This window comes from Lynx rufus, unplaced genomic scaffold (assembly GCF_022079265.1).
Source record: "Lynx rufus isolate CCGP_SWC_20201006 ecotype Redwood Valley unplaced genomic scaffold, mLynRuf1.p SCAF_3, whole genome shotgun sequence".
In the NCBI taxonomy this organism is placed as follows: domain Eukaryota; kingdom Metazoa; phylum Chordata; class Mammalia; order Carnivora; family Felidae; genus Lynx; species Lynx rufus.
The window spans coordinates 65,225,875-65,238,120 of NW_025814845.1; the positions used below are offsets into that span (position 1 = coordinate 65,225,875).

General features: G+C 38.5%; 1 protein-coding gene across 4 annotated transcripts in view; it reads right to left on the reverse strand.

The window, feature by feature from the left end:
• Positions 1-4,907: 4,907 nt before the first annotated feature.
• Positions 4,908-12,246, reverse strand: part of HPSE (heparanase) — a 39,106-nt gene continuing 31,767 nt past the window's right edge. For 3 of the 4 annotated variants that reach the window (XM_047090791.1, XM_047090790.1, XM_047090788.1), the window contains 3 exons: positions 11,978-12,096; positions 10,971-11,117; positions 4,908-5,614 (listed from right to left, as the gene is read on the reverse strand). In XM_047090791.1, the coding sequence (XP_046946747.1) occupies positions 5,455-5,614; positions 10,971-11,117; positions 11,978-12,096 (426 nt within the window). In that variant the 3' untranslated portion in view covers positions 4,908-5,454. The remainder of the gene's footprint in view (positions 5,615-10,970; positions 11,118-11,977; positions 12,097-12,246) is intronic. The other variant, XM_047090789.1, reaches the window with a different exon arrangement.

The window sequence follows — 12,246 nt, forward strand, 5'->3', positions numbered from 1 at the left end:
TTGGAAAGATATATGGATCCAATAAAATGCATCATAAGTGACATAGTAAATGTTCAACTGCCAAAGGAACAGAGAAATGGGACTAAAGCTTCTTAAAGGACAGGAGAGTTATGGAAACCGGTGTTTGAGAAGGTCTTATTTATTTATTTAGTCATGTGTGTACATGAGCAGGGGAGGGGCAGAGAGAAGGGGAGGGAGAGAATCCCAAGGAGGCTCTATGCTGTCAGTGCAGAGCCCAATGAGGGGCTTGATCCCACAAACCATGAGATCATGCCTTGACCCAAAATCAAGAGTCAGAGGCCTAACTGACTGAGCCACGAGGTGCCCCAGAGAAGGTCTTAATAAACATGAAAGTTTGATTTAAAGAAGAGTTAACACCTATTTTCTTGAAGCTGTTCCAAAAAACAGAAATGGAAGGAAAACTTCCAAACTCTTTCTATGAAGCCAGCATTATCTTGATTCCAAAACCAGACAGTCTCCACTAAAAAGGAGAACTACAGACCAATTTCCCTGATGAACAAGGACTCAAAAATCCTCAACAAGATACTAGCCAACCGGATCCAACAATACATTAAAACAATTACTCACCATGACCAAGTGGAATTTATACCTCGGATTCAGGGTTGGTTCAATATCTGCAAAACAATCAATGTGATGCATCACATCAATAAAAGAAAGGACAAGAACCAGATAATCCTCTCAATAGATGCAGAGAAAGCATTTGACAAAATACAGCATCCTTTCTTGATAAAAAACTCTCCAGAGAGTAGGGATAGAAGGATCATACCTCAAGATCATAAAAGCCATATCTGAAAAACCCACTGCTAATATCATCCTCAATGGGGACAGAGAGCTTTCCCCTAAAGGTCAGGAACAAGACAGGGATGTTCACTCTCACCACTGTTATTCAACATAGTATTGGAAGTCTTAGCTTCAGCCATCAGACAACACAAAGAAATAAAAGGCATCCAAATCAGCCAGGAAGGTCAAACTTTCACTCTTCACAGATGACATGATACTCTATATGGAAAACCCAAAAGATTCTACCAAAAACTGCTAGAACTGATTCATGAATTCAGCAGTTATAGGATATAAAATCAATGCACAGAAATTGGTTGCATTCCTATACACCAATAATGAAGCAACAGAAAGAGAAATCAAGGAATCAATCCCATTTACAATTGCACGAAAAGCCACAAAATACCCAGGAATAAATCTAACCAAAGATATGAAGAATCTATACACTGAAAACTATAGAAAGCTTATGAAAGAAATTGAAGACACACACACACACACACACACACACACACACACACACACAAAAAGGAAAAATATCCCATGCTCCTGGAAAGGAAGAACAAATATTGTTAAAAAGCAATCTACATATTCAATGCAATACCTATCAAAATAATACCGACATTCTTCACAGAGTTAGAACAAACAATCTTAAAATTTGTATGGAACCAGAAAAGACCCTGAATAGCCAAAGCAATCTTGAAAAAGAAAACCAAAGCTGGAGGCATCACAATCCTGGACTTCAAGATGTATTACAAAGCTGTAATCATCAAGACAGTATGATATTGGCACAAAAACAGAAACTCAGATCAATGGAACAGAATAGCGAATCCAGAAATGGGCCCACAAACGTATGGCCAATTAATCTTTGACAGAGCAGGAAAGAATACCCAATGGAATAAAGACAGTCTCTTCAGCAAATGGTGCTGGGAAAACTGGACAGCAACATGCAGAAAAATGAACCTGGACCACTTTATTACACCATACACAAAAATAAACTCAAAATGGATGAAATACCTAAACATAAGACAGGAAGCCATCAAAATCCTAGAGGAGAAATCAGGCAAAAACCTCTTTGATCTTGGCCGCAGCAACTTCTTACTCAACATGTCTCCAGAGGCAAGGGAAACAAAAGCAAAAATGAACTATTGGGACCTCATTAAAATAAAAATCTGCACAGCAAAGGAAATAATCGGCAAAACTAAAAGGCAACTGACGGAATGGGAGAAGATACTTGCAGATGACCTATCAGATAAAGGGTTAGTGTCCAAAATCTACAGAGAACTTATCAAACTCAACACCCAAAAAACAAATAATCCAGTGAAGAAATGGGCCCAAGACATGAATAAACCCTTCTCCGAAGAAGACATCCAGATGGCCAATGGACACATGAAAAAATGCTCAACATCACTCATCATCCAGGAAATACAAATCAAAACCATATTGGATATCAACCACCTCACACCTGTCAGAATGGCTAACATTAACAACCCAGGCAACAACAGATGTTGGTGAGAATGTGGAGAAAGAGGATCTCTTTTGCACTACTTGTGGGAATGTAAGCTGGTGCAGCCACTCTGGAAAACAGTATGGAGGCTCCTCAAAAAATTAAAAATGGAACAACCCTACAACCCAGCAATTGCACTACTAGGTATTTATCCAAGGGATACAAGTATGCTGTTTAGGAGGGATACATGCACCCCAATGTTTATAGCAACACTATTAACAATAACCTAAGTATGGAAAGAGCCCAAATGTCCATCAATGGATGAATGGATAAAGAAGATGTGGTATACATACGATGGAATATTACTCGGCAATCAAAAAGAATGAAATCTTGCCATTTGCAACTACATGGATGGAACTAGAGGGTATTATGCTAAGCGAAATTAGTCAGAGAAGACAAATATCATATGACTTCACTCATATAAGGACATTAAGATACAAAGCAGATGAACACAAGGGAAGCAAAAATAATATTAAAACAGGGAGGGTGACAAGACATTAGACTCTTAAATATAGAGAACAAAGGGTTGCTGGAGGGGTTTGGGGTGGGGGATGGGCTAAATGGGCCAGGGGCTTAAGGAATCTACTCCTGAGATCATTGTCACACCATGTGGTAACTAACTTGGATGTAAATTATTAAAAAAAATAAGTAAATTACTAGATTAAAATAAATGAATAAATTTAGTGACTAAACAAAACAAAAACATGAAAGTTTGCCACACAGAGAGGAGAGTTAGGAGACTGGTCTGGGTGAAGAACAGAAGGAGCAGCACCAAAGGTTCAGACCCCCAACCAATGCGTTGGCGGGGTAACAGAATCCATGGTCAGAGTAACAAGAGTTGAGGCTGAAGAAAGAGGCAGGTGCCAGGTTATGAAGCACCTTATTGTGACTATACGAAGTGGGGAACCATTTAAGAATCTTAAGCAAAGTCAGGGAGAACAATTAAGAGATTATTATAATAATACAAGTGAGAGCAGGGCGCCTGGGTGGCTCAGTTGGTTAAGCATCTGACTTCGGCTCAGGTCATGATCTCACGGTTTGTGGGTTCGAGCCCCGCATCGGGCTCTGTGCTGACAGCTCAGAGCCCGGAGCCTGTTTCAGATTCTGTGTCTCCTTCTCCTTCTGCCCCTCCCCTGCTCCTGCTCTGTCTCTGTCTCTTAAAAATAAATAAATGTTACCAAAAAAATAATACAAGTGAGAGATTAGGCTTCAAATTTATTACATGGCAGAGGGGACGGCAAAAAGAAATTTGGACATGACTTTGCTCATGATTGAGTTGACACGATCAGGGAGGAAATGGTGTTTGTGCCTGATGAGCTCTTTTCTTCAAGGTCAGCTCTTCTGATGTGGGGGAAGCTGAAGGGACAGAAAAGTAGGAGGTATAAACAAAGTGCTGAAGGAAAATAAGGCTTGCAAATGGAGGGATCTGCAGGCTTTTTTTTTTTCCCCAGGCTTAAGTTTTATTAAAAGAATAATCATGCAATATTGAGGTTATAAAAATTACTTTATTTCAAATGTGAAAATATAAAAAACTACTTATATATAAAATTTAGGGGTATTGAAGCATTCAGACTCTGGGTTGTCTTTATCTCTTTATAAATGTACTTAAATTTAATAGAGACAATATTCATAGCAGACATAAATATAAAGAGAATTCTATCTCTAGAAATTAAGATATAGGAGAAAACAATACCTTCTGTCACTGATAAAAGCACAGAAACATAGTAGTCAGTGCCATGGACTTCCCAACACGCTCTCCATTCCAAAAGACCACTAGGAGACAATTACAGGGATCTCACTGATGTTGGAGTAACTGGGGAGAATGGCCACGTGACCCATTCCTGACCAATAAGACATGAGGAGACATGAAACAAGGTTCGCTGAGAGAACCTCTGAGAAAGGGTTCTTCAAGTCTATGAAGGAGATGCAGAAAAAGTTGCTCATCTTCTTTCTCTGGCTGCTGCTGGGTCCGAATGGGTCTGTGGCACGGCTCCAGCCATCACGTCACCAGCTGGAGAATGAAGCCAACACTAAAGGTGACAGACCAGAGTCGAAAGGACCTGATTCCCGGATGACATTCTGAGCCCGCCCTACTTGAACTTCTTGTTATGTAGGAGTATAAATTTCCTCATGGTCTAAGCCATTTGAATCAGGGTTTTCTGCCACTTGCATCCGAAAATTTCCCAACTAAAACAAGAACTAAAGGTGGATTAAAAGTAAACATCAACAGGGGCACCTGGGTGGCTCAGTCGATTAAGCGTCGGACTTCAGCTCAGGTCACGATCTTGCGGTCCAGGAGTTCGAGCCCCGCGTCAGGCTCTGGGCTGATGGCTCAGAGCCTGGAGCCTGCTTCCGATTCTGTGTCTCCCTCTCTCTCTGACCCTCCCCCGTTCATGCTCTGTCTCTCTCTGTCTCAAAAATAAATAAAACGTTAAAAAAAATTATAAAAAAAAAAAGTAAACATCAACAGGTAGTTATAATGTATCGAATTACATTTTCTCCTCTTGGTAAGTAGGTCAATTTCATTTACAGTCGCTTTAAAATTTCATTTGAAGTTTACATAATCCAGTCCCTCTGAATTGTTGTTCTTTTTTTATACTATCACTTCTAACCATCTGTCCTCTCATGCAGTATTGTTGACAAAGAACAATGAGAAGAGAAGCAGCAGATAAATCTAGCTCTCTGTTAAGATGAAAAGAGACTCTCTCATTTATAGACAATTTGAAGATTGTGGCAGTACACTTTTTCTGACAGGAGCCCATAGAAACAGCATATAAAGAATCCTGCAGTCTTTTAATAACTGTTTTTTAAAATAAAAACGAAGCACTTTCTTAAAAATAGTGCTGTATCCCTCACTTACTTGCCTCCTGGCTATATTGGGAGCATCCATATACCTTTTTAATAACTTTAAGTAAAAATAGAACATGCAAAGCACTGAGCGTAGTGTTTGGCACCAGGTATTATTATTAGCAGTGGTCTACTTAGAACAAAAGACTGTGCTAAATCTAGCACCGCGAGTGTCCCAGTGTCCCTAAAGCTTCCCTAGTTGATCTGTAATGTATCTGCTTGCCTTCCTATAGCTTGGGTTTTGCTTTCCTCTTATCAATACACTTGAAAAATTCAATCTCAGGGATGGTGTATGCCTTTCATTTTCAGAGGCAAGCCGTAACTTTGGCATTTCTTATCACAAAAAATCCATATGAGAAAGCTGGCAAGCCCAGTGTACTTCCTGGGCGGAGAGGTTTTTCTGTCAAAGCCGGGAGGGTATGATCATCTACCATCTTCAGAGTTTGACCATTGAGTTGGACAGATCTGCAAAGGGGAAAGATAAACCCAGGTTAGCCAAGTGGTGTATGCTCCACCTTCTCTGCAAAAGTTGTGACATCTTTTTAAGGCCAAAAAAATGGTGACAGCCTGTATTATATAACTTGTTTCAATTCTATATTGGGTATTTGACCCAGATGATCTTTAAGCTACACTGGGAGAGCTGAGTCATTCTGACAGAGACCATATGGCCTGCAAAGCCTGAAATACTTACTATCTGGCCCTTTATAGAAAATGGAACACACATAATCTATATAGTAGGCACTACTATGGTGGTATAAAAAGGATAAACATGACATAACTTCTGGATTTGTGGCAATTTTATTTGATGGTAATTGAAAACATTTTTAGATAAAGCAAATAGGTAGAAGGGAATGTAAATATCACAAATTTAACATGCAAAATGACATAAAATTTCCCACTTGTCACCGTGCCCATAAACCTTCTCACTCCCTTTCCGCCAGGCGATATGCATTCATTTTGCATTTCTTATGTTGTTAAGATATTCTGGTAGAATATATATTGCTGGAGTGCAACAAAATTATTTTGTAGGTTAGGGTTAGGTTTAGGGTTCACTAAACCAAAAGCTTCCAAAAAATCGATGTTTTCTTTGCATTCCACTGTTGGAATTCAAATTCAAAACGAAGTCAAGAAATGTAAAAAATATCTTAAGGACAAATGTTATCTTTTATGCACATTTACTATTGTTTAAATCAAATTAATACATGCTCACAGCAACAGATCCAATATAAACAGGGACTTAAAAAGAAAACCTTCAGTCTGCTTTTAGTTCCACTGATAGTTAATTCCATAATTCTAAACATGGCTTACATTTCTATGATCTTGTTCTCAAGTGATTTTAACACTATGAAGTTTTTACAATACGAAAATAATTTTTATTTTATATTATTTTATTTTTTAAAATATTTTGAGAGAGAGCGCAAGCAGGGGAGATGCAGAAAGAGAGGAGGACAGAGGATCCAAAGTGGGCTCTACACTGACAGCAGAGAGCCTGATGCAGGGCTCGAACTTACAATCCATGAGATCATGACCTGAGCCAAAGTCAGACACTCAGCCGACTGAGCCACCCAGGTGCCCCCCCCCCAAATTTTATTGTTGAAAATTGGTTAATGTCAGAGTTATATGTATGTAATACATGTAATACATGTAGAACACTTATAAGATTGCCTTGCATATAGTAAGCACTACAAAAATATCTATGATCACCATTATTCTGATAAATGTAACTGGTTAATTCATCATAACCATTTTTTTCTTTTTCTTTTTTTAAGTTTTTATTTTGAGAGAGAAAGAGCAGGGAAGAGCAGAGAGAGAGAGAGAGAGGGAGAGAAAGAATCCGAAGCAGGCACCATGCTGCAGCACTGAGTCCAATGTGAGGCACAATCCCACAAATCTCGAGATTATGATTTGGGCTGAAATCAGGAGTTGGACGCTTAACTGACTAAGCCACCCAGGTGCCACTCATCATAATCATTTTTAATATATCCTTCATCTCTTTTATGTACGTACACCCATATTTTCATTTAAACAAAAATGGAGATACAATACGTAGTCTCTCCCTCTTTTTTTTTATGTTTATTTTTGAGGGGGGTGTGGCAAAGAGAGGAGGACAGAGGATTCAAAGTGGGCTCTGTGCTAACAGCATAGACCCCAATGTGGGACTCAAAATCACAAACCCTGAGATCATGACCTGGGGCGAAGTCGGGACACTTGACCAACCGAACCACCCAGGTGCCCCAGTCTCTCAAAACTTGATTCTTTTTCCCTTAGCACATGTTAACATTTGCTCACACCATTAAACATTCATCCACCACATCATTTTAACAGCCGTACAGGATTTCACTGTGTGAGCATATTAGCTTATTAGTTGTCTAGTGTTTGGTTGTTTACAATTTAGAATTATCAAAGATCCCTCAAACTCGGGGCACCTGGGTGGCTCAGTCGATTAAGCATCCAACTTCAGCTTAGGATGTGATCTCACAGTTTGTGGGTTTCAGCCCTGTGTTGGGCTCTGTGCTGATAGCTCAGAGCCTAGAGCCTCTTCAGATTCTGTGTCTCCCTCTCTCTCTGCCCCTCTCCTGCTCGTTCTCTGTCTCTCTCAAAATAAACACTAAAAAAAAAAAAAAAAAAAAAAACCCAAAAACTAAAAACAAAAAAACAAAGATCCCTGAAACTCTATCCTAAGTATAAGTCAGCAGAAAAATTAGTTTCCATTTAACCTTTGTTAGGTGCCCCGCTCTGGGGGCTGTACCTAAAGTCTTAAATAAAAGATAACCATGATTGTACTAGAGGCCATGAAGCCTGCACTGCATTTACACTCGGTCCACATGCGCGTGAGTTTTGTTTTAGTACCTATATCACATCAATTTTTAGAGGAGATTGGGGAGGAAATGCCATGACCATCATCAGGAAACCACAAACAAAAATAGGCCTTGAAAACATCTCTATATGTCAGTAGTAAGAGCTGTTCTGCACGCAATTGAGAACCATTTTCAAGGGTACATAAAAAAGTTTCAGAAATGCTTTAGGAGAGGCCATCGAGCTTAAAGGTAAACCTCATCATTATAAATTAATACTGCTGTGGGTTAAGATGATAAAACATGGGCAAGATAATACCCTATACCATCTGGCTATGTTGTTTAATCGGCTGTAAAAATCGCTAAAGTATGCTATCAATATATTGAGTATAAGCTTAAAGCATGCTGATTATTTCTGCATCAGGCTGGGTAAATCAGGGTAGGATTTTATTCAAGATTGGTATCTTGTTTCATATTTTGAAGTCAGTAACATGAAGACAAGAAATAGAAGGCATGCTTGTCAAGTTTCAGATGAAACAGAGCTGAACAGAATTAGCAAGCAAAAGTAATCTGAATTAGGGATTCTGGACAAAATTGATCTGAGATAAATACAGAATACTGCTTTTATATTAAAAATATATTCACTCAACGCTTACTATGGAGGACCTTCTGTCGGTATTATACAAGTTGTTCAACTAAAAAATGATTGTTTGGGGGGCGCCTGGGTGGCTCAGTTGATTAAGTGTCCGACTTCAGCTCAGATCATGATCTCACAGTTGGTGAGTTCGAGCCCCGCGTTGGGCCCTCTGCTGACAGCTCAGAGCCTGGAGCCTGCTTTGGATTCTGTGTCTCCCTCTCTCTCAGCCCGACCCTGCTCACACTCTGCCTCTCTCTCTCTTTCTCTCAAAAATAAATAAACATTAAAAAATGATTTTTTTTAAAAGATGATCATCGTTTAACCCTCTGAGGTCATTAGAATGAACGTGTCCAGACTGTACACTCACCAAACTTATCTGGGGTACTTTCGCAACATTTTATTTTATTTTTTGCAACATTTTAAAGAGATAAAAGTATAAGTAATATACACTCATCACAGAGCATTTAGGGTAAAAAAACATAATCCATAATTTCACGAATTTTCCATTAATAATTGATAAGCATGAAATGTGTGATCAGAATGCAACAGGGTCTGATAAACAAAGAGAAGAATCATTGAAGAAATGGCATATTTAGCCTGGAGAGACGACAATCCAATTGTCCTTCAGATACTGGAGTTATTCTGGAGGAAATGAGGTATTTGGTATTGTTCCAGATTAAGGGTAGCAAACTCAAGGGCCCACAAGAGCCAAGGAATTTATATGTGCAAGTGCAGTAGGACAGGGTCATAGAGGTAACAGGATCACGGAGGTACTGTGAAGAACCTGTCTCAAGTAAACACCCCCAATTCAACTCCACTACTTGGGGAAATAAGCCCAGAGTTGCTAGAGTATCTATCTTTTAAAGAAAAGATAGAAATCCAGATATTTTCATAGTTGTCAATTTTAAAATGTTCATAACTTAGTAAAAATAAGAACACGGAGCGCATGCCAACCTCCCCTACCATGAGAAAAAGAGGGAAAAAAAGCTCTCTAAACCCACTTGTCCATAGGTATGAGGTGCAGTTTCCGACCTCTGCTCTCCAGGACAGAACTCAAAACAGGAAATGAAAAGCAGAGAGAGGCTCACATTACCCTTGAGAGGACAGATGCCTGGAGAGGCTTCGAGATCCAACAGATGAGCCATCAAACAGCTGAATGGCTTAAACTACCCATCTAAGGTTGGACTAAAATATCTCTTAACACACTTCCAACTCTACAACTATTATTCAGTTACTTCAGAAAAGCTTTTCCCTTGTCAGCATCAGACACAAATATGCTAAAAATACCCATTTCCAAAACTTAGAACCCAAATAAAAAAAAAAAGTATGGGTTACCCAAATATGTATTATTTACTTTACAAAAAAGAAAAGGTTTAAACAGCAAGAAAATGGGTAAGTAAACCATGCTATTTCATAAAACATGTAGCCCATTAAAAATGTCTACAAAGGCTATGTATGGAAAGACATTTTGGAAAACTTGTGGGTGCCCTCCCTTTTTCTTTTCCCATTAGGCATTGTGTGATTACAGTTGTGGTAAAATAAAGCATAGGGGAAAAATAAACAATGGTACCCAATGTTAATGATGTTTGCCTATGGAAGATAGGTCTTTGTAGAAAGCATGCTTACTGTCCTTTGTCAGGTTCTGATGCTAATTATCACTGAAAACATCACTCATTCGCAAAGACAGGAGGGGATGATGAGAATGTTGTAAACTCTTATAATTTTTTATTCTCCAATGTGAGAAGAGTCATGATGAAAAGAGCTCCTTCCAACACACATTGGACAGAATCTTACAATGGTTTTGGGCCTGACTCTTCAAGGGTCATAGTTATTTAGGGTATTCTGTTGAATACGGTCTCTTATAAGACATATCCAATGATTGGCTTTTAAAACCATAATGATTATGACCAACTTCAAATAATTCACCTCAAAGCTATACTTCTGGGCATTTTATTTTCTTACTCTAGCCAATATAAAACTACTTTAACACGGTAAGAGAGTGACACTCAGCTTACACAGTGTAATATTGTGCCCTTAGTACAATCATACTTAGGTATGTTTTGCTTTACTGACTCTGTTACCAAGAATTATAACTCTTTTTTGAGCAAATAATCTCAATGTCTTGAGGGGATTTTGAAGTATCAAGTTGTTTTGAAATGCAAAATATTCCCTAAGTTAACTGCTAAATGTTTTCATATCCTTCTGCGTTGGACTCTAAATGAGTTATACCTGTATGGATAAGTATTCATCTATAAACTTTACGAATATTAAGAATTGTTAGAACTTGAAATCGTTGACTTTTTTTTTTGCTCCCTATCAACACTCTCTATTCTGATAAATACCAATGAATTTTGTGAAAGTTTGAAATGAAGAAAGGAAAATTACTCACTTAGAAAGTAATCCATCAGGCCCTAAAGGTTTTACGAGGTATTTGTCCACTTGTTTGTCAAATAAATGATACGGCAACTGCAAGCGTTTGGTGACATTGTGGAGGTTTAAGGCATACAGGGTTAAATCTCCTTCTTTATACCTTGGGCTAAAAGCAAATAGATTAACTCAATAAAAATAGTTATCTAACTTAAGCAATTAAAAACTCAATTACAAACATAATCATGGAGACTAAGTATTAGTATCTATAATGATGATGGGCCCTCTTTTTATCCTTCCTTTCATGATTACATTGGACAACTCATGTGGTCCTATTTGAAAAGATAATTTAATTTAAAAAAAATTTTTTTCTTAATGTTTTTATTTATTTTTGAGCCAGAGAGAGCCAGAGCATGAGCAGGGGAGGGGCAGAGAGAGAGGGAGACACAGAATCTGAGGCAGGCTCCAGGCTCTTAGCCATCAGCACAGAGCCTGATGCAGGGCTCGAACTCACAGACTGAGATCATGACCTGAGCCAAAGTCGGACGCTCAACCGACTGAACCACCCAGGCGCCCCTGAAAAGATAATTTAAACAATATTTTTCTTCACACTACCATTTTCTGGGTGACAGCATTCTGAGATCTTTGCTGCTTAGCCAGACTGAGTTGCCAGGAAGCTGGTCAGCCCACCCATGTTCAGACACAGAAAGGTTAAATGATAAAGTGAATTTTGTGGGTTCCTATGAATTCAAATTATAAACCATACAAACAGCAGCTTTTTCTATCATTATTTAAAAAAAAAACTAAAACAAATAATAAAATTAAATCTATTGACACTTTTCAGAATTTCCATCCAGATCATTCCCCTACTTCCTAGTGGGTCCTCACTATTTAAAGAGTTCTCATTCACCAGAAATGACAGATGGCTTTTTTTTTTTGTAGCTATAGTTATTATTTTAGTATCATCCTATCAGGAAGGTCATATTACTGATTAAAACTTGACTGGAAAAGGGTGTGTTACATACTTACTGGTTGATGTTGGTACAGTGAAGGTATACTCGAAGTTTCCTGCTGTCTGGACCTTTCACGCTCGCCCTTAATACATTGGTGCCCACCAATTTCTTGAACAGAAGAGATAGCCAATAATCCTAGTTGGGTGGTTGGGGAGAGGAGGGACAAAAGTAGATCTTTACTTATTTCTTTATTTATCAAAAACAGTGTGAGCAAATAGTTAACCTTACAAAGACTGTGACTGTTATCCTAGAGGTATTTAAATGGAATACATCTTTTGATCCATG